The 23,263-nt window shown below is 47.4% G+C and overlaps 1 protein-coding gene across 2 annotated transcripts in view; it reads right to left on the bottom strand.

The window, feature by feature from the left end:
* Positions 1-16,398: 16,398 nt before the first annotated feature.
* Positions 16,399-23,263, bottom strand: part of KARS1 (lysyl-tRNA synthetase 1) — a 110,895-nt gene continuing 104,030 nt past the window's right edge. For both annotated transcript variants that reach the window (XM_030204684.1, XM_030204683.1), the window contains 3 exons: positions 20,129-20,255; positions 19,533-19,676; positions 16,399-16,754 (listed from right to left, as the gene is read on the bottom strand). In XM_030204684.1, coding sequence (XP_030060544.1) covers positions 16,668-16,754; positions 19,533-19,676; positions 20,129-20,255 — 358 coding nt within the window. In that variant the 3' untranslated portion in view covers positions 16,399-16,667. The remainder of the gene's footprint in view (positions 16,755-19,532; positions 19,677-20,128; positions 20,256-23,263) is intronic.

Genomic DNA, 23,263 nt, shown 5'->3' with positions numbered 1-23,263 from the left:
TTTTTTCTCCAACCTCCTTGGTTGGAGAAAGAACAGGAGATGGTCTGATATCACAAGGCTGGGGCAACTTTGCAGCTTCAGCTTATCACAAGTGTTTTTTTGAATGGACTGATATCGCTGCTCTGTGATATGATAGTGTGATGATAGATAACAGTGGCCTTGCAAATATATAATGGTCACATTTGTTTTCTGAGCACAGTCACATAATTTGTATTGGTTTGTAGAATTTAAAATGTTGAACCTGAGAAATTGTTTTTGATATTTTTGGAAATATTTTTTTTAATTTCATTTGTACCCCGCACTTTCCCACTCATAGCAGGCTCAATGTGGCTTACATATTATATACAGGTACTTATTTGTACCTGGGGCAATAGAGGGTTAAGTGACTTGCCCAGAGTCACAAGGTGCTGCCTGTGCCTGCAGTGGGATTTGAACCCAGTTCCCCAGGACCAAAGTCCACCACTCTAACCACTAGGCCACTCCTCCACTCAAATAAGACCTCTTTTGCTGGTATATTTTATGATTTATAATGGGATTTGATCAGGGAGGAATGCATACTTCATAAACAGGTCTCTGCCAGAGCATGTAATGCATTTCATAGTAACATAGTCTATGACGGCAGATAAAGACTTGTACAGTTCACCCAGTCTGCCCAACAAGATAAACTAATTATACATGTTATGTGATACTTTATATGCATACTCGAGTTTGATCTGTCCTTGCCATTTTCAGGGCATAGACCGTAGAAGTCTGCCCAGCACTGTTCTTGTACTAAAGGTTCTGAAGTTACAGTCGAAGCCCTTTAAAATTTACACTCCAGCCCATCCATATCTATTCAGTCATGATCAGTTCAGACCATAAGAAATCTGCCCAGCACTGGTTTTGCTTCCCAATTACCGGTGTTGCCACCCAATCTCTGCTATGATTCCATGGATCCATCCCTTCTAAACAGGATTCCTTTGTGTTTATCCCACGCATGTTTGAATTCCATTACCGTTTTCATCTCCACCACCTCCCATGGGAGGTCATTCCACGTAACTACCACCCTTTCCGTGAAAAAATACTTCCTGACATTACTCCCGAGTCTACCTCCCTTCAACTTCAGTTCATGACCTCTAGCTTTACTACCTTCCCATCTCTGGAAAAGATTTGTTTGCGCATTAATACCTTTCAAATATTTGAACATCTGTATCATATCACCCCTGTTTCTCAATTCCCCCAAGGTATACATATTCAGGTTGGCGAGTCTCTCCTCGTACGGTTTGCAACGCAAACCCATACCATTTTCGTAGCTTTTCTTTGCACTGCTTCCAGTCTTTGTACATCTTTAGCAAGATACGGCCTCCAAAACTGAACACAATACTCCATGTGGGGCCTCACCAACGACTTGTAAATGGCCATCAACACCTCCTTTCTTCTACTGGTTATACCCTTCTCTATGCAGCCTAGCATCCTTCTGGCCACGGCCATCATCTTGTCGCATTGTTTCTTCACCATTACATCCTGAGACACCAACACCACAAGGTCTCTCTCCCGAGTCAAGCTTACTAATCTCTCCCCTCCTATCTGGTATCTCGCTTTTGAGTTTCTGCACACCAAGTGCATCACTCTGCACTTCTTGACATTAAAGTTTAGCTACAATTCAGTGGCCTAGTGGTTACGGTGGTGGACTTTGGTCCTGAGGAACTGAGTTCAATTCCCACTTCAGGCCCAGGCAGCTCCTTGTGACTCTTGGCAAGTCACTTAAGCCGCATTGAGCCTGCCATGATTGGGAAAGTGCAGGGTACAAATGTAACAAAAAAAAAACTGGGTTATCTGCTATTCCCAGTTTCTGTATTTACTGTAGTACTTACTGATTCAAGAAACCTTGTAATATATAAACTGCCTATTTTATTCTTTATTTTTTAATTTTTCCACTTGCTTTTACTTGTGTGTAACTATGAAGACAGACTTGCTGACCTGAACATGTATACCCTGGAGGAAGGGAGGAACAGGGGTGATATGATACAGACGTTTAAATATTTGAAAGGTATTAATCCGCAAACAAATCTTTTCCAGAGATGGGAAGGCGGTAAAACGAGAGGACATGAAATGAGATTGAAGGGGGGCAGACTCAGGAAAGATGTCGGGAAGTATTTTTTCACAGAGAGGGTGGTGGATGCTTGGAATGCCCTCCCACGGGAGGTGGTAGAGATGAAAACGGTAACGGAATTCAAACATGCATGGGATATGCATGAAGGAATCCTGTGCAGAAGGAATGGATCCTCAGAAGCTTAGCCGAAATTGGGTGGCGGAGGGGGGGGGGGGGGGGAAGAGGGGTTGGTGGTTGGGAGGCAAGTATAGTGGAGGGCAGACTTATAGGGTTTGTGCCAGAGCCGGTGATGGGAGGCGGGACTGGTGGTTGGGAGGCGGAGAGTACTGCTGGGCAGACTTATATGGTCTGTGCCCTGAAAAAGACAGATACAAATCAAGGTAAGGTATACACATGAGTTTATCTTGTTGGGCACACTGGATGGAACATGCAGGTCTTTTTCTGCCGTCATCTACTATGTTACTATAAATAGTGCTCAGTCTCAATGCATTACATCGGCCATGATTGACTCTTAGTAATAGCATCCACCATGCATCATCGCACTACAAACCCTCCTCCCTACCTTCCTTGACTTGTGTTTTGTAGGGGTATTTCCCTGTGATCTAGCCTAAGCTGGTCTTGGCCTATACAAGCCTATGACATCTTGGTATAATAAGATGGCTGCTGCAACATCTCTGTGTCAGCAAGATCCAACTTCAGCTTGAAGAAAATCACTGACAGGCTTGCTAAAGCCAAGGATAGTCTGTGTTCTAAACACCCCCTTCTATCACCCTGAGAACGGAGTAGGGAGGCAGACATGGCTCCAGAAGTTACCATTCTCCAAGGTCACAAAACAAAGAACTCTTCTTGCCATGTACTGAACTGGACAAGATCATGATTGGTTCCTACCGTCACCTGACCGAGAGGTACGGGGAAAGCGGGAACAGAAGGGAGTGAGTCGGAGACCCTTGGAAGAGGGGCAACTGGTAAGAGGACCTGAGTTATCCAGCAAGGCTCGGGGGAGCCAGAGACTTTGTATGATACCAACCTCGTGACCTGCATCCTGGTGCAAATACCTGTGGCAGAGATATTGGCTCTGATAACCAAAGGAGTGACGGGAACCTACGTGGGCTGATAAAGACCTGCACTACATAAGACACAGACAGCTAAGAGAGTGTCTGGGGAGATTCTGCTCCGGTCTTATCTGAAGTCGTCATCATGACAGCGTGGTAAGATCACAGTGATATATTTCCTGGTCTGGGGTTAGGCAGTGGTTTTATCTAAGTATGACTGGTTTATGTCAGCTCTTGGTCAGGGAAAGCTGCTAATGTGTATTTTGCATAAGATGTGATAAGTTTCATAAGGATTATTAGGTTATCATTTGTGCTGTTCTAATTATTACCGTACTTAGTCTCAGGATAATCAGAGTGTAGTATAGACAATATATTTTGGTAGTGCTCATATCAGTAAGGGATATTTTTATTGCATAAACTAGCGCAGAGTATTTCTATTTTCTTATCCATAATAAAGCTAATATATATATATATATATCTATCAGCTGTGTCTTTCTTTTTCACTCTACACACCAACACCTGGAGGGGTGCCAGAAGCAAGATTCCTGTATCTCACCCTAGACAGAGCTAGTGAGTCTGTTAGGCAGACTTATGCATCAGGGAATCTTGGTATAAGTAATCTGTGGGTACCTGTTGCCCTAGGTATTATTTATCTTACCCTACAGTTTCAAACTTTGTCAAAATTACAAACATATAAAGTTCTACTTATCTTAGCGATTTAGATGCTTTGATGGCTGTCACCATAATTGTGGATTCTGTCGGCTCTAGGGCCGGAGTAATGTTAAATAAAAATTGTGTGAATGTGTTTTTTTCCGTGATCAAAATCATATAAAAGCTGTGCGACTATTTCTGTCCTTTCATTCTCATATTGTTTTCATGAGTTCTTTATTAAATAGAGTATAAGGGGGGGGGGGGGTGATGGGAGGGGGGATATAGAGAAAGTTAAGAAGGCTAAAATATGAGAATGGATCTGAACGTTGAGTTGCTGTATAATTTGAATGTATGACAATATATACTTGCTGAAAACTGTAATTCTGAGAATTTTTGATCTCAATAAAAAAAAGTTGAAATATAAAGAGCGTACATGGGTTGTATCGGCATATCTCTGCCTGTGTCAGGGGTCAGTGATAAAAACTCTTGTGAACCATAAATAGAACAATACAATTGCAGTCCGGTAATTTAAAAGAACTTTCACTTTCTGAGAAGTTCTGAGAGGACATTTCTCTGGTAAGTGAACACTATTTTGCTTTGTGTTTTGGGAACTTAAAGACTGGGGTTTAAAGGAGAAATAGTAGGTTAGTGATAGACAGAATAAAAATATAAAAAAGCAAACTATACTCCTATAGTCCTGAAGGACTTTTTGTGTTTTTCTTTTGCTGCTGCATTCCTCTCTGCTACTCACATGGATCAGAGAACACGCAGACAGGATTCAGGGGAGTGGGAGTTGGTTCCAGAAGGCTTTTATCTCATTGAGGATCAGTGGGGGTTCCTTTGTTGAGATCTGATGGCCATGAGGGAGGCTGTAGCCATGAGCATAGACATGCTGAACAACTGTGGCCCCACAGGGAGCCTACTTATGTCCCCTTCCCCCTGGCATCTGATCAGCAGAGTGCTGTGGATGGTAAGGCACCCTTTGATGATTTTAGCAGCATCAGATTGGCCACGATGCCCATGGTACACGGACCTCCAGTGCCTTCTGGAGGGCCCCTTTCTTCCTTTAGTAAGATCCTCTGCCAGGGTCTCATCTTAATGGAGGTTCTAGCTCCTTTTTTTGCTTAAGGCTTGGCCCTCGAGTGGCATCAACTAAAGAATAAAAGGTTACTCGGTTGATGAGGCCTTGTTACAATCCCTACAATCCCTCTGTGGCTTACGTTCACATTTGGAGACTGAGAGCTGGTGCTTTGAGAGGTGTGTTTTACTGTGGAAAGTGTGATGGTCGCTAATTTGCGCTTCTTACAGCAGGGTTTGGGGCATGGTTTAGCCCTTCTGGGTCAGACTGACAGTCCATATAGTCCATTCGGGGTCAGACCGATAGTCCATCTAGTCCACTATCCTACTTCCAATAGTGGAAAAACTTGGTCCCAAGTATCTGGCAGAATCCTAGAGTAGCAAAATCCATGTCACCGACCACAGGGTTAAATAGTAGCATGTCTACCTTAACAGACACTCAGAATGGCAGTCATTTACCGCCCCCCTGATAAATCCTTCCCTTCCTTCCTCACCGACTTTGATGCTTGGCTCTCCGTCTTTCTTGACCCTTCATCTCCGTCCCTCATTCTCGGAGACAGCGAATGCTACATACCTGTAGAAGGTATTCTCCGAGGACAGCAGGCTGATTGTTCTCACTGATGGGTTGACGTCCTCGGCAGCCCCCTCCATCGGAAAGTTTACTAGCAAAGGCCTTTGCTAGTCCTCACGCGCCCATGCGCACTGCGCATGCGCAGCCGTCTTCCCGCCCGAAACCGGCTCGAGCCGGCCAGTCCAGTATGTAGCAAGACAATACACTTCAAGGGAAGAATCAACTCCAAAGGGGAGGCGGGCGGGTTTGTGAGAACAATCAGCCTGCTGTCCTCGGAGAATACCTTCTACAGGTATGTAGCATTCGCTTTCTCCGAGGACAAGCAGGCTGCTTGTTCTCACTGATGGGGTATCCCTAGCCCCCAGGCTCACTCAAAACAACAACCATGGTCAATTGGGCCTCGCAACGGCGAGGACATAACTGAGATTGACCTAAAAAATTTACCAACTAACTGAGAGTGCAGCCTGGAACAGAACAAACAGGGCCCTCGGGGGGTGGAGTTGGATCCTAAAGCCCAAACAGGTTCTGAAGAACTGACTGCCCGAACCGACTGTCGCGTCGGGTATCCTGCTGCAGGCAGTAATGAGATGTGAATGTGTGGACAGATGACCACGTCGCAGCTTTGCAAATTTCTTCAATGGAGGCTGACTTCAAGTGGGCTACCGACGCAGCCATGGCTCTGACATTATGAGCCGTGACATGACCCTCAAGAGCCAGCCCGCCTGGGCGTAAGTGAAGGAAATGCAATCTGCTAGCCAATTGGATATGGTGCGTTTCCCTACAGCCACTCCCCTCCTATTGGGATCAAAAGAAACAAACAATTGGGCGGACTGTCTGTGGGGCTGTGTCCGCTCCAGATAGAAGGCCAATGCTCTCTTGCAGTCCAATGTGTGCAGCTGACGTTCAGCAGGGCAGGAATGAGGATGGGGAAAAAATGTTGGCAAGACAATTGACTGGTTCAGATGGAACTCCGACACGACCTTTGGCAGAAACTTAGGGTGAGTGCGGAGGACTACTCTGTTGTGATGAAATTTGGTGTAAGGGGCCTGGGCTACCAGGGCCTGAAGCTCACTGACTCTACGAGCCGAAGTAACTGCCACCAAGAAAATGACCTTCCAGGTCAAGTACTTCGGATGGCAGGAATTCAGTGGTTCAAAAGGAGGTTTCATCAGCTGGGTGAGAACGACATTGAGCTCCCATGACACTGTAGGAGGTTTGACAGGGGGCTTTGACAAAAGCAAACCTCTCATGAAGCGAACAACTAAAGGCTGTCCTGAGATCGGCTTACCTTCCACTTGGTAATGGTATGCACTGATTGCACTAAGGTGAACCCTTACGGAGTTGGTCTTAAGACCAGACTCAGACAAGTGCAGAAGGTATTCAAGCAGGGTCTGTGTAGGACAAGAGCGAGGATCTAGGGCCTTGCTGTCACACCAGACGGCAAACCTCCTCCAATGAAAGAAGTAACTTCTCTTAGTGGAGTCTTTCCTGGAAGCAAGCAAGATGCGGGAGACACCCTCTGACAGACCCAAAGAGGCAAAGTCTACGCCCTCAACATCCAGGCCGTGAGAGCCAGAGACTGGAGGTTGGGATGCAGAAGAGCCCCTTCGTCCTGCGTGATGAGGGTCGGAAAACACTCCAATCTCCACGGTTCTTCGGAGGATAACTCCAGAAGAAGAGGGAACCAGATCTGACGCGGCCAAAAAGGGGCAATCAGAATCATGGTGCCTCGGTCTTGCTTGAGTTTCAACAAAGTCTTCCCCACCAGAGGGATGGGAGGATAAGCATACAGCAGGCCCTCCCCCCAATCCAGGAGGAAGGCATCCGATGCCAGTCTGCCGTGGGCCTGAAGCCTGGAACAGAACTGAGGGACTTTGTGGTTCACTCGAGATGCGAAGAGATCTACCAAGGGGGTGCCCCACACCTGGAAGATCTGTCGTACCACACGGGAATTGAGCGACCACTCGTGAGGTTGCATAATCCTGCTCAACCTGTCGGCCAGACTGTTGTTTACGCCTGCCAGATATGTGGCTTGGAGCACCATGCCGTGACGGCGAGCCCAGAGCCACATGCTGACGGCTTCCTGACACAGGGGGCGAGATCCGGTGCCCCCCTGCTTGTTGACATAGTACATGGCAACCTGGTTGTCTGTCTGAATTTGGATAATTTGGTGGGACAGCCGATCTCTGAAAGCCTTCAGAGCGTTCCAGATCGCTCGTAACTCCAGAAGATTGATCTGCAGATCGCGTTCCTGGAGGGATCAGCTTCCTTGGGTGTGAAGCCCATCGACATGAGCTCCCCATCCCAGGAGGGACGCATCCGTGGTCAGCACTTTTTGTGGCTGAGGAATTTGGAAGGGACGTCCCAGAGTCAAATTGGAGCAAATCGTCCACCAATACAGGGATTTGAGAAAACTCGTGGACAGGTGGATCACGTCCTCTAGACCCCCAGCGGCCTGATACCACTGGGAGGCTAGGGTCCATTGAGCAGATCTCATGTGAAGACGGGCCATGGGAGTCACATGAACTGTGGAGGCCATGTGGCCCAGCAATCTCAACATCTGCCGAGCTGTGATCTGCTGGGACGCTCGCACCCGCGAGACGAGGGACAACAAGTTGTTGGCTCTCGTCTCTGGGAGATAGGCGCGAGCCGTCCGAGAATCCAGCAGAGCTCCTATGAATTCGAGTCTCTGCATTGGAAGAAGATGGGACTTTGGATAATTTATCACAAACCCCAGTAGCTCCAGTAGGCGAATAGTCATCTGCATGGACTGCAGGGCTCCTGCCTCGGATGTGTTCTTCACCAGCCAATCGTCGAGATATGGGAACACGTGCACCCCCAGCCTGCGAAGTGCCGCTGCTACCACAGCTAGGCACTTTGTGAACACCCTGGGCGCAGAGGCGAGCCCAAAGGGTAGCACACAGTACTGGAAGTGTCGTGTGCCCAGCTGAAATCGCAGATACTGTCTGTGAGCTGGCAGTATCGGGATGTGAGTGTAGGCATCCTTCAAGTCCAGAGAGCATAGCCAATCGTTTCGCTGAATCATGGGGAGAAGGGTGCCCAGGGAAAGCATCCTGAACTTTTCTCGGACCAGATATTTGTTCAGGGCCCTTAGGTCTAGGATGGGACGCATCCCCCCTGTTTTCTTTTCCACAAGGAAGTACCTGGAATAGAATCCCAGCCCTTCTTGCCCGGATGGCACGGGCTCGACCGCATTGGCGCTGAGAAGGGCGGAGAGTTCCTCTGCAAGTACCTGCTTGTGCTGGAAGCTGTAAGACTGAGCTCCCGGTGGACAATTTGGAGGTTTTGAGGCCAAATTGAGGGTGTATCCTTGCCGGACTATTTGCAGAACCCACTGATCGGAGGTTATGAGAGGCCACCTTTGGTGAAAAGTTTTCAACCTCCCCCCGACCGGCAGGTCGCCCGGCACTGACACTTGGATGTCGGCTATGCTCTGCTGGAGCCAGTCAAAAGCTCGCCCCTTGCTTTTGCTGGGGAGCCGCGGGGCCTTGCTGAGGCGCACGCTGCTGACGAGAGCGAGCGCGCTGGGGCTTAGCCTGGGCCGCAGGCTGTCGGGAAGGAGGATTGTACCTACGCTTACCAGAAGCATAGGGACCAGTCTTCCTTCCCCCGAAAAATCTTCTACCTGTAGAGGTAGAGGCTGAAGGCTGCCGGCGGGAGAACTTGTCGAATGCGGTGTCCCGCTGGTGGAGAGACTCTACCACCTGCTCGACTTTTTCTCCAAAAAATGTTGTCCGCACGGCAAGGCGAGTCCGCAATCCGCTGCTGGAGTCTATTCTCCAGGTCGGCGGCACGCAGCCATGAGAGCCTGCGCATCACCACACCTTGAGCAGCGGCCCTGGACGCAACATCAAAAGTGTCAAACTCCTCTGGCCAGGAATTTTCTGCACGCCTTCAGCTGCCTGACCACCTCCTGAAAAGGCTTGGCTTGCTCAGGGGGAAGAGCATCAACCAAGCCTGCCAACTGCCGCACATTGTTCCGCATGTGTATGCTCGTGTAGAGCTGGTAAGACTGGATCTTGGCCACGAGCATAGAAGAATGGTAGGCCTTCCTCCCAAAGGAGTCTAAGGTTCTAGGGGTCTTTGCCCGGGGGCGCCGAAGCATGCTCCCTAGAACTCTTAGCCTTCTTTAGGGCCAAATCCACAACTCCAGAGTCATGAGGCAACTGAGTGCGCATCAGCTCTGGGTCCCCATGGATCCGGTACTGGGACTCGATCTTCTTGGGAATGTGGGGATTACTTAATGGCTTGGTCCAGTTCGCAAGCAATGTCTTTTTCAGGACATGGTGCAAGGGAACAGTGGACGCTTCCTTAGGTGGAGAAGGATAGTCCAGGAGCTCAAACATTTCAGCCCTGGGCTCGTCCTCCACAACCACCGGGAAGGGGATGGCCGTAGACATCTCCCGGACAAAGGAAGCAAAAGACAGACTCTCGGGAGGAGAAAGCTGTCTCTCAGGAGAGGGAGTGGGATCAGAAGGAAGACCCTCAGACTCCTCGTCAGAGAAATATCTGGGATCTTCCTCTTCCTCCCACGAGGCCTCACCCTCGGTGTCAGACACAAGTTCACGAACCTGTGTCTGCAACCTCGCCCTGCTCGACTCGGTGGAACCCCGTCCACGGTGGGGGCGTCGAGAGGTAGACTCCCTTGCCCGCATCGGCGAAGCTCCCTCCGCCGACGTAGTCGGGGAGCCTTCCTGGGAGGTGGCCGCGGTCGGCACCGCACGCGGTACCGACGTCGGGGACCTCAACCTGGGCGATGGGCCAGCCGGCGCCACGCTCGACGGTACCGGAGGCGCAAGCACCCGCCGGTACCGGAGGGGTAGGGCGCAACAGCTCTCCCAGAATCTCTGGGAGAACGGCCCGGAGGCTCTCGTTTAGAGTGGCTGCAGAAAAAGGCTGAGAGGTCGATGCAGGCGTCGACGTCAGAACCTGTTCCGGGCGAGGAGGCTGTTCCGGGCTGTCCAGAGTGGAGCGCATCGACACCTCCTGAACAGAGGGTGAGCGGTCCTCTCGGTGCCGATGCCTGCTGGGTGCCGAATCCCTCGGCGACCCAGAGCTCTCGGTGCCGACACGGGGAGGAGACCGGTGTCGATGCTTCTTCGACTTCTTCCGAAGCATGTCACCGGAGCTCCCCGGCACCGACGAGGAGGACGTAGAATCCATCCGTCGCTTCCTCGGGGCCGAGACCGAAGAGGGTCGATCCCGGGGGGGCTGTACCGCAGGAGCCCTCAGGGTAGGAGGAGACCCACCCGAAGGCTCACCCGCCACCAGCAGGGGAATGGACAGCCCTCACCTGCACTCCTGACGATGCACCTCCGTCCGACGACATCAGCAGACGAAGTCTCGGTACCACCGACGTCGATGCAGTCGCCCGATGCCTCGGCGCCGATGCAGAGGTCCGATGCCTCGATGCAGTCGATGGAGCGGCAGCCAAGGAAGATGGTCCGGACGCTGACGACGTCGATGCACTCGATGCCTCCGGTGCCGATGTCGACGAAGAGCCCGAGAACAAAACGTTCCACTGGGCTAATCTCGCTACCTGAGTCCGCCTTTGTAACAGGGAACACAGACTGCAGTTCTGAGGGCGGTGCTGGGCCCCTAGACACTGAAGACACGCAGTGCCTATCAGTGAGCGAGATTACCCGGGCGCACTGGGTGCACTTCTTGAAGCCGCTGTAAGGCTTCGATGTCATGGGCGGAAAAATCACGCCGGCGAAATCAAAAGCCGAAATGGCGAAAATTGAAGCACCAAAATTTAAAGGGAGAAAAAATCTCGACCGAGGCCAAACTAGGCCTACCCCGACAACGAAAGAAAACTTACGGGGCAAAAGTGAGAAAATACGGGAAGGGCAGAAAACCCGAAAGGGTCTTCCGGAACACTTCCGGAGCGCTTCCCGAATTTTTTGTAATGAAAAACAAGGAAAAAACACGTCGAAAAGGACGCGCGAGGTCGACTCTCTGGGGCACGAACGGCGTAACACGACCGTACCGAGCGCGGACGAAAGAAGACTGGCCGGCTCGAGCCGGTTTCGGGCGGGAAGACGGCTGCGCATGCGCAGTGCGCATGGGCGCGCGAGGACTAGCAAAGGCCTTTGCTAGTAAACTTTCCGATGGAGGGGGCTGCCGAGGACGTCAACCCATCAGTGAGAACAAGCAGCCTGCTTGTCCTCGGAGAATTTAACGTACACGCTGATGACCTATCCGACCCCCACGCTTCTAAGTTCCTCACCCTAACATCCTCCTTCAACCTCCATCCATCTCCCGTCCCACAAAGCGCACCAATCCCCAAGCCCTGGCTGACTCCTTGCATCCGTTACCTTCGCTCCTGCACCTGATCCGCTGAGCGCCTCTGGAGGAAATCTCGTACCCATTCAGACTTCCTCCACTACAAATTCATGCTATCCTCCTTCCACTCCTCCCTATTCCGTGCAAAACAGGACTATTACACCCAATTGACCAATTCTCTCAGCTCCAACCCTCGTCGTCTCTTCACCACCCTTAACTCCCTCCTAAAAGTGCCCCCCGCTCCTACTCCCCCTTCTCTCTCTCCTCAATCACTGGCCGACTACTTCCGCGACAAAGTGCAAAAGATCAACCTTGAGTTCACGACCAAGCCACCACCTCCTCTTCACCCTTTAACCCTCTCCCTCAACCAACCTACCCAGGCCTCTTTCTCCTCCTTTCCTGAGATCACCGAGGATGAAACTTCCCGCCTTCTTTCCTCCTCGAAATGCACCACCTGTTCCTCTGATCCCATCCCCACCAACCTACTCAACACCATCTCCCATACTGTCACCCCCTCCCATCTGTCGCATCCTTAACCTCTCTCTCTCCACTGCAACTGTCCCTGACACCTTCAAGCACGCCGTTGTCACACCTCTCCTCAAAAAACCTTCACTTGACCCTACCTGCCCCATCTCTCTTTTACCCTTCCTCTCCAAAATACTTGAGCGCGCCGTTCACAGCCGCTGCCTTGATTTTCTCTCCTCTACTGCCATCCTCGATTCACTTCAATCCGGTTTTTGCCCTCTGCACTCGACAGAAACAGCACTCTCTAAAGTTTGCAATGACCTGCTCCTGGCCAAATCCAGAGGTCACTACTCCATCCTCGTCCTCCTCGCTTTCCGCCGCGTTTGACACTGTCAATCATGATTTACTTCTTGCCACGCTGTCCTCTTTTGGGTTCCAAGGCTCTGTCCTCTCCTGGTTCTCCTCTTATCTCTCCCACCGCACCTTCAGGGTACACTCCCATGGATCTTCCTCCACTCCCATCCCACTATCTGTTGGAGTTCCCCAGGGATCTGTCCTTGGACCCCTTCTTTTCTCAATCTACACCTCCTCCCTGGGCTCGCTGATCTCGTCTCATGGTTTTCAGTATCATCTTTATGCTGATGACACCCAGCTATACCTCTCCACACCTGACATCACCGCGGAGACCCAGGCCAAGGTATCGGCCTGTTTATCCGACATTGCGGCATGGATGTCCAACCGTCACCTTAAACTGAACATGTCCAAGACCGAGCTCCTCGTCTTTCCTCCTAAACCCACTTCTCCTCTTCCTCCACTCTCTATCTCAGTTGATAACACCCTCATCCTCCCCGTCCCATCTGCCCGCAACCTCGGAGTCATCTTCGACTCCTCCCTCTCCTTCTCTGTGCATATCCAACAGACTGCCAAGACCTGTCGCTTCTTCCTCTTCAACATCAGCAAAATTCGCCCTTTCCTCTCTGAGCACACCACCAGAACTCTCGTCCACGCTCTCATTACCTCTTGCCTTGATTACTGCAACTTACTCCTCACCGGCCTCCCACTCAGCCATCTAGCCCCCCTTCAATCCGTTCAGAACGCTGCAGCACGTCTTATATTCCGCCAGAACCGATATACTCATATCACCCCTCTCCTCAAATCACTTCATTGGCTTCCGATCAGATATAGCATACAATTCAAGCTCCTCCTCCTTACCTACAAATGCACTCAGTCTGTGGCTCCTCATTACCTCTCCACCCTTATCTCCCCCTATGTTCCCGCCCGTAACCTCCGCTCACAGGACAAAGCCCTTCTCTCAGTACCCTTCTCCACCACTGCCAACTCCAGGCTCCGCTCATTCTGCCTTGCCTCACCCTATGCCTGGAACAATCTTCCTTTACCCATATGCCATGCCCCCTCCCTACCCATCTTCAAATCTCTGCTTAAAACTCACCTCTTCAATGCTGCCTTCGGCGCCTAACCGCTCGAGAAATATAAAATGCCCCAATCTATCCACCCTATCAGATTAACTGTTCACTCGTCCTCTAGATTGTTCACTTGTCTTTAGATTGTTCTCTTGTCTTTTAGATTGTAAGCTCTTTGAGCAGGGACTGTCCTTCTATGTTTAAATTGTACAGCACTGCGTAACCCTAGTAGCGCTTTAGAAATGTTAGTAGTTAGTTAGTTAGTTAATAGCAGTTTATGGACTTTCCCTCAAAGAACTTTTCCAAAACTTTTTTAAATGCAGTATGCTAATTGCTTTTACCATATCATCCAGTAACGAGTTCCAGAGCTTAACTGTTCATTGAGTGAAAACATTATTTTTTTCTTTTATTTGTTTAAAAGCATTAACCATTTTACTTCATGGAGTGTCCCTTTGTCTTACTTTTTGAAAGAGTAAACAATCAATTCACGTTTACACCTTCTATTCCACTCAGGGTTTTCTGGACCTCATTATATCCTCCCATCAGCTGTCTTCTCTCCCAGCTGAAGAGCTCTAGCTTCTTAAGCCTTTTCTTGTATGAGAGGAGTTCCAGCCCCTTAATCATTTTGGCTGCCTTCTTTGAACCTTTTCTAATTCTGCTATATCTTTTTTGAGAAATGGCGACCAGAATTGCACACAATACTCAAGGTGAGGTCGCACCATGGAGAAATAAAGCAAAGATACATACCTGTAGCAGGTATTCTCCGAGGACAGCAGGCTGATTGTTCTCACATGTGGGTCGACATCTGCGTCGACCTGGGAACCGGCATTTTTGCAAGCAAAATATTTAAAAATCTTGCCAGAGCCATCTGGCGTGCGTGCAGCGTGCACCGCACATGAGCGGCCGATTGCCCGCCCATCACTTGAGCGGTCCCGCTCAGTTTAATCAAAAAGCAAATAATAAACAAACAACAATTCCAAAGGGGAGGTGGGTGGGTTTGTGAGCACAATCAGCCTGCTGTCCTCTGAGAATACCTGCTACAGGTAAGTATCTTCGCTTTCTCCGAGGACAAGCAGGCTGCTTGTTCTCACATGTGGGGTATCTCTAGCAACCAGGCTCATTCAAAACAATGAACGTTGGTCAATTGGGCCTCGCAACGGCAAGGACATAACAAAGATTGACCTGAAACCATAAACAACTGAGAGTGCAGCTTGGAACAGAACAAAAATGGGTCTAGGGGGGTGGAGTTGGATTCTAAACCCCGAACAAATTCTGCAGCACCGCCGCCCCAAACCGACTGTCACGTCGGGTATACTGCTAGAGGCAGTAGTGAGATGTGAATGTGTGGACTGATGACCACATTGCAGCCTTGCAAATCTCCTCAATGGAGTCTGACTTTAAGTGAGCCACTGAAGCAGCCATGGCTCTAACATTGTGAGCCGTGACATGGCCCTCCAGAGTCAGCCTAGCTTGGGCGTAAGTGAAAGATATGCAATCTGCTAACCAATTGGAGATTGTGCGTTTTCCGATGGCGACTCCCCTCCTGTTGGGATCAAAAGAGACAAACAACTGGGTGGACTATCTAAAGGACTTTGTCTGCTCCACTTAAAAGGCCAATGCTCTCTTGCAATCCAAGGTGTGCAAACTGCTTTTGCCAGGACGGGTATGAGGACGGGGAAAGAATGTTGGCAAGACAATTGACTGGAACTCAGAGGAGATGGAGGCCTGGAACTCAGAGGGAAGGAGAGGGGGGGCCTGGAACTCGGAGGGGAGGAGAGGGAGGGAGGGAGGGAGGGAGGGAGGGGGGCCCAGGGAGTCTGTGTTCCACTTATCACCATAGCATGGGTCCCCATCTCTTTCTCGGAGCCTGCCTCCTATTTCCTTCACCTTGGTGACTGCAGCTGCAAGAAACAGCCTACTTCCTGCTTCCCTGCTGCCATTCAATTCAATTCTTGTATACTGCTAATATCCACTTTCCATGGTTCAGTGTGGTTTACATTCTAGGTGAGACAAAAGCATTCCGGAAGCCTGAGCTGAATGTGGTAGTTTAAAACAAATCGGAGAAAGTTTTTCTTTACTCAGCGCGTAGTTAGAATCTGGAACTCATTGCTGGAGAAGGTAGTGACGGCAGCTGGCCTTGCTGAGTTTAAAGGGGGTCTGGATAGATTCCTTAAAGAAAAGTCCATTGATCGTTATTACATTTTGGGTTTTTGCCAGGTTCTTGGGGCCTGGATTGGTTACTGTTGGAGATGGAGTGTTGGGCTTGATGGACCTTTGGTCTTTTCCCAGCGTGGCGGTGCTTATGTGCTTATAATTTAATCTAAATGAATATTTATAACCCACTTACACCCTATGATGGTCCAAAGCAGCATACAATCAATTATAAAATACTATAATAAACAAAATCATCTTACTGTAACAAGCAGCCCATTTAAGGGTATTGATACACCAAATAATTTAATTCACACTACTAGAAATCAAATATTTCTCAAATAAGCTTTTAAATCTTTACAAAATAAAATGTAGTTTCAAGTCTCATGAGATATCCCAAAGTTCCTGCATTGCATGCCTCAAGCATACAGAGAGCCAAATGCAGTGGGGTAGTAGGCGAAAGGGCGATCTACTGATCCCTGTGTTAAACTATCCTGAAGTGGAGAAAATTACTGCTGGCTTCAAGCTGCATTATTGATTTTCCATAATAATGAGGTATATGGGGGCAGGGAAGGGATAGAAGGGCATTGAGTTTTTGTTTACATGCATGTCTTTTGTAGAGGAAGTGGGGGGGGGGGGGGGAGACACATGGTCGGTATCCATCTTTATCTTTCTATGTTTTAGAACTGCTAAAAGAAAGAGTGACATAAGCAAAGAAAATACATAATCTATACATTTATTCATCATAAGTAAAAATTATTTTATGAAATTATCCTTATTGCCAAGAAATCTGCCAAGGCAAATTGGATCACAGATGAGAACTGTCTGCATTTCATAATTCAGTGGTAGAAGTTTCACATTCACAAGCAGGAGAGTTCTTTTCACACAGAGGTGCCCTCGGAGACTGTCTGGGACTGAATTTCCTTCTTATTATCTTCAGGTTTCATGGCAGGAAACAGCAGCACTTCCTATTAAAGTAAAAAAATTATGATTGCATTGATCTCACAAGTCTGTGCAAAGGTGTATTTTAAACTTATGAGCTGTAGCAATAGTTACTTCTAGTACCGAGTACTCCATATTGTTAGAGGGCAGTGACGCCCTAGTACTGAGTTTTCCATATTATGCTGCAGCAACAGTATAGTAACACTCTGCTCATGAAGAGAGTATCACAGAGCAGTACAGTAGATTTTGGGGGAGGGGGTGGCGGGGGAAGAGGCACCGGATATAAGGAGGCCTAGGATACAATATGCAATATATTAAAGAAAAATATTTAATATTAAGATAGAATAGGAACGGAGGAGGAGAAGAGAAATAAACATACAATTGACGTGCAGGCAGATGGGACGCTACCAGTGAGTATCAAGAGAACTGAGGCCAAGAGGAGTAGAAGCAGAGGATGTGCACGAGTCAGCTTCAAAGCTCAGCAGGGGTGAATGCTAGAGGAAATGAATAAGTTTTTAAGGCTTTTTTGAACTTCTGCAATCAGGATTCCAACTGGATATCGAGAGGTAAACTATTTCAACTATACTAAAAGAAGACGAAAAAAAATGTGTAATTGTGAGAGTTTGAAATGGGATTCTATGAGGTACTGGTAACCAGTGTTCTGGAATTAGAAGAGGGTAATGAGGTCAAATCAGCTTTTCCTATGAATGACTTTTACGGAACTATTTTGTATTAACTGAAACAGATATATTTGCAGAGTTTTATTTCAGAGTGTAGAGAATTACAACAGTCTAGCCAGGGTGGAACAAAAAAAAAGACACAGGGGTTCAATGTCCAGGAAAGGACAAACTGCACAATGTTGCCTCACAGCAGAAAGAGTTCCCCAGCAAGGTCGATATATGTGATATTAAAGATGACTCCCAGAACTTTTATTGTGTCCTCGAGAGGAATGGTAGCGAGATATACAGACGAGAAGACAGACAGGAGAACAGTAGAGAGTTTTTAAGAGGATTCAGCTTTAGTCCATTTCCAAAAAGCAAGTCAGCGATGAGTTAGTCAATCATGGTCAAAAGCTGGATATAGTCTGCATACGTGTTAAATAAGTATAAAGCATAAAAAGTAAAGCCAAGCGACTGTATAAGGCACTGGATTACCAAACCTGTCCTGGGGATCAGATAGATCTGTATACCGAGGAGGCAGTGTATGCAAATCAATCTCATAAATACTCATTGTGGATATGCTGAAAAGCTGACCAGCTGAGGTTCCCCGAGCACAGGTTTGGGAATCACTGGTATAAGGGCTGGAGGTGCCAATAGGGCCCAAGACGGAGCTCTGGGGAACCCCATAAGAAAGGGGAGAGTAACAGAAAAGTGTTGCCAATGGACCTGGAAAGACCCGGCCATGAGATAGGATTTAAACGAGGGAAAGGTCAGTACCAGAAATCTGATCTTAGATAATCTATGAAGAAGAATGAAATATGGCTGAAAGCAGCTGAGAGGTTTAAAGAAAATAACACCACATCCTGACCTTAAAGAAGCTCGTTCTATGCTACAGAGTGAGTGAAAACAGGTCTGGTGAGGATGTAGGGCATTAGTTTTCTCTAGAAACCAGACTAACTGGATTACTCACTGCTTTTTCAAGGACCTTAGAGAAGAAAGGGAGATTGGCAATTAAGCAGTAAGTGGATGGTGAAATGATATCGGATTTGGGGTCTTTTAATGGAGGATGGACAGACCGTAGCTTGTTTCCAGCCAGTTGCAAAGATGGCAGGGCTTAGACTTGTGGTTATAAAAGAATGGAAGAAGGGAAGAAAAGGATCATGAACCATCTCAAATATTAGTGGGAAGAGGATCATCCAGTGAAATAGAACAGTTCAAACTTGAGTATTTTTGAAATCTCTAGGAGGGAGGGGAAGGCAAAACTGTGAAAAGTAGTAAAAGAGGGAATAGTGGAATCAGAAGAGACAGTTTCAAACATTGCATCACTCCATCAGGGGCTAACTGCACCAGTGGCGTTCCTAAGGGGGGGGGGGGGGGGGCGGTGGGTGTGGTCCGCCCCGGGTGCATGCCGCTGGGGGGGGGGGGGGGGGGGGTGCCGCGCATGCCTGCCCTTCGTTCGTTCCATGCTCCCTCTGCCCCGGAACAGGTTACTTCCTGTTCCAGGGCAGAGGGAGCATGGAACGAAGGGCAGGCGCGGATTGGCACCCCCCCAGCGGCTTGCACCCGGGGGGGGGGGTGTCCTTTCGCCGGGGGGGGGGGGGGGTCGCGCTGCACCCGGGGGGCGGGGCGCATCGGCGATCCGCCCCGGGTGTCAGCTCCCCTAGGAACGCCACTGAACTGCACAGAGGACACAGAAGGTCAAAAGGATCAGAGATTGAGGATCTTCTGGGCAAAAGTCTGGCACTGGGATTCCCAAGAAACATTACCTTGGCTGCTGCTATAACAGTGTTTCAAATACTGGAAATCCCAAGGGCTGCAATGGTCACCACCACATGAGCTGCTGAACTATTTTATCCAATTTATGAATTGTGTAATCCCCAAGAAATGTATAACTGAAAATAATGTATAAAAACTCATCCCACAGTAAATTTAACAGCAGCACACAAAAAAAATAAAATAGCTAATACCAAGAATCTCTCTCATTAGATACTTCCAGAAGGAGCCATAATCAAATGTGGTGCGACTCCAGAACAGTGGGGTCTGCAAAAAACAAGCACCGAATACTATCTTTCTGCACATAATTCTGTGACCTATAGTAAGTCAAGCTGAATGTGTGGACAGACAGTGGTGACTGAACTAATTTACCTTAATGTTGTTGGAATCTGTAAGGAACATGACGAGTCTGTCAATACCCATCCCCCAGCCCGCAGTGGGGGGCAAGCCATACTCCAGTGCAGTGCAGAAATTCTCATCTATAAACATGGCTTCATCATCACCAGCAGCTTTTGCCTAGAGAAGGAATGTGAAGGATTGAGACCAGGCAATACGGCATGTGCTAACCTGCACCATCTGGATCCTGGCACACTGTGTACATTTAAATTAATAGGGACTTTTATATTCCGACTGGCCATAAAATAGTTCAAGGTGGATTACAATCATGCAAATGCATATCCATACACTTCAATAACACATTTCCTATGCAATGAAGTCTACGTGTATAATTACATTGTAAACAGAAACACACAGAATCTGTAAACAAAAATCAAACGTCTGCTTAAATGCTATTAACCAAACAACTTGAAAAATATCCACTTTCAGAATTCAAAAACCCATTTCATTAGCCTAAATCTCATCCATCTATACCTGCAAATACCTTTGGACTAGCCAAATCCTCAAAGAGCATCTAAAATCTTAAGATGGTCCAGCATAGCTCATCCATTCACATGCTGTCTCTTCCTTACCTTTGCCTGATCCTCAAAGAGCTCCCTTTGTTTGATAGGGTCGTTCAGCTCTGTGTAAGCATTGCACACTTCTTTCTTCATCACAAACAGCTCAAAGCGTTCTGTCAGTCCCTTCTGAGAACGATGCCTACAAAACAATTAACAAATGTACAGTAAAGGGAGATGAAATTTGTAAATTGAAATTGATCTAGGGAGAAGTTGTATCATCTATAAAATAAAATCAATTGCCACTGAATTTTCTAAGATTACATTATGAGTCTCGGGGACTGTCATAGGAAAATAAGCGTTGCCAAACTGGAATGGACCAAAGGTCCATCAAGTCCAGTATCCCGTTCTCAACAGTGGCCAATCCAGGTCACAAATACCTGCCAATATACCAAGAGACTAAAATAGATTGTATGCTGCTTTTCATAGAAAAAAAGCAGTGGGTTTTCCCACGTCCATCTTAATAACAGCTCATGATGGACTTATCTTTTAGGAAATTATCCAAAACTTTTTTAAACCCTGCTAAGCTAACTGCTTTTACCACATTCTCTGGCAATGAATTCCAGAGTTTAATTACATGTTAATTACAACTGCCTAAGGATCTGATTACACAAGTGACTATGAATTATCCTAGGATGGTGATCATGGGAGATTTCAATCTACACACTGAAACCCCAGATACCACCACAGCTGTCTTCCTAGACACGATGATAGCACTAGGATTCACACAGGTGATCAAGTCGCCAACCCATGAAAAGGGGTCACATACTAGACTTGGTATTCTAAAAAGCGGTTGATATCCCAGAATTCCGGGATAGCAGTATTGAGATAACACCCTTATCATGGACAGACCACTTTCTAATTAAGTTTTCCCTAAGTGACCACCTGGAACAAATGGCAGCTCACAGAGTTTGGAAGGAGATCAGAGACAAGAAAACGATGACTGCTGAGAATTTCCTAGAGGCCTTGGACTATCCACATGTGAATGAAAAAATCTACAGTGTCAGAAGAGGTTGATATTTGGAATCTACACTTAGCCAAGACCTTAGAGAAAATGGCACCACTAAAACAGGTCTTATGTCCCATTCACAAATGCTCACCTTGGATTTGTGTCTACCCATTCCACTTCATTCAGTATCTTATAGACCTCTATCATATCTCCCCTCAGGGGTTTCTCCAAGCTGAAAAGCCCTAGCCTCTTTAACATTTCTTCACAGGAAAGTTGTCCCGACCCCTGTATCATAATTTGATCATAACATAATCAAATTTTACTTAATAACTGGAAAGAAGTCACTAAGGAAATCTACTGCAGCAACATTTAATTTTCAAATGGCAGCTACAATAAAATGAGGAAAATGGTTAAAAAAACAAAAGCGAAATGGGTCAGCTGCAAAGATTACAACTTTAAATCAGGCACAGACTTTGTTTAAAAATACCATCTTGGAAGCCCACACCATATATCTGTCATGTATTAATAAAGGTGGAAATAAGAACAAACTACACCCAGCATGGTTAAAAGGAGAAGTGAAAGAAACTATTAAAGCCAAAAGAATATCATTCAAACAACAGAAAAAGGATCCGAATGAAGAAAACAAGAAGCAAGCTAAGCACTGGCATGTTAGATGCAATGCATTGATAAAGAAGGCTAAAAGAGAATATGAAGAGAAATTTGCCACAGAGGTGAAAACTCATAGTAATAACTTTTTCAGGTACATGAGAAGCAGAAAGCCTGTGAAGGAATCTGAGGGACCATTAGATAATCAAGGAGTAAAAGGGGCACTCAGGGAGGATAAGGCCATAGTAGAGAGATTAAATGGAGTGGAGGAGTAGCCTAGTGGTTAGAGCACCAGTCTTGAAATCCAGAGGTGGCCAGTTCAAATCCCACTGCTGCTCCTTGTGATCTTGGGCAAGTCACTTAACCCTCCATTGCCTCAGGTACAAACTTAGATTGTGAGCCCTCCTGGGACAGAGAAATATCCAGAGTACCTGAATGTAACTCACCTTGAGCTACTACTGAAAAAGGTGTGAGCAAAATCTAAATAAATCAAGATTCTAGAATTCTAAAGAATAACAAGATTCCATGCAGAATTTCAAAGTGTAGCAACATTCCATGTAGAACCCCAAAGAGTAACAAGATTCTTTGGGGTGGAGGAGTGGCTTGAGCACCGGTCTTGCAATCCAGAGGTGGCCGGTTCAAATCCCACTGCTGCTCCTTGTGATCTTGGGCAAGTCACTTAACCCTCCATTGCCTCAGGTACAAACTTAGATTGTGAGCCCTCCTGGGACAGAGAAATATCCAGAGTACCTGAATGTAACTCACCTGGAGCTACTACTGGTGTGAGCCAAAAAAAAAAAGAATTCTTTGCTTCAGTCTTTAAGGAAAATGATGTAAGAGATCTACCTGTACCAGAAATGGTTGTCAGGGGCAATGATGCGGGGGAACTGAAAGATCTCAGTGAGCCTAGAAGTAGTACTGAGCCAAATCGGCAAATTAAAGAGTAGCAAATCACCTGAACCGGATGGAATACACCCTAGAGTACAGAAAGAACTCTAACATGAAATTGCTGATCTGCTGTTGTTGATCTGTAACCTGCCATTACAATCATCCATAATATCTGAAGATTGGAAGGTGGCCAATGTAACGCTGATTTTTAAAAAGGGTTCCAGGGATAATCTGGGAAAATAGGGACCTGTAAGTCTAACGTGGAGGAGTGGCCTAGTGGTTAGTGTGGTGGACTTTGGTCCTGGGGAACTGGGTCCGATTCCCACTGTAGGCACAGGCAGCTCCTTGTGACTCTGGGTAAGTCACTTAACCCTCCATTGCCCCAGGTACAAATAAGTACCTGTATATAATATTTAAGCCGCATTGAACCTGCTATGAGTGGGAAAGCGCAGGGTATAAATGTAACAAAAAAAACCCCAAACATCAGTGCTGTGCAAAGTAATGGCAACTATTATAAAGAATAAAATTACTGAACAAATAGACAAATATGGTTTAGTGGGACAGTCTCAAAATGGATTCAACCAAGGGAAGTCTTGCCTCACCAATTTGTTTCATTTCTTTGAAGGCACGAATAAACATGTGGATAAAGATGAGCCAGATGACGTAGTATCTCTAGATTTTCAGAAAGCTTTTCAAAAACTCTCATG

The sequence above is a fragment of the Microcaecilia unicolor genome, chromosome 5 (genome assembly GCF_901765095.1).
Source record: "Microcaecilia unicolor chromosome 5, aMicUni1.1, whole genome shotgun sequence".
Taxonomy (NCBI): Eukaryota; Metazoa; Chordata; class Amphibia; order Gymnophiona; family Siphonopidae; genus Microcaecilia; species Microcaecilia unicolor.
This window is presented reverse-complemented; position numbering and strand designations above follow the sequence as displayed.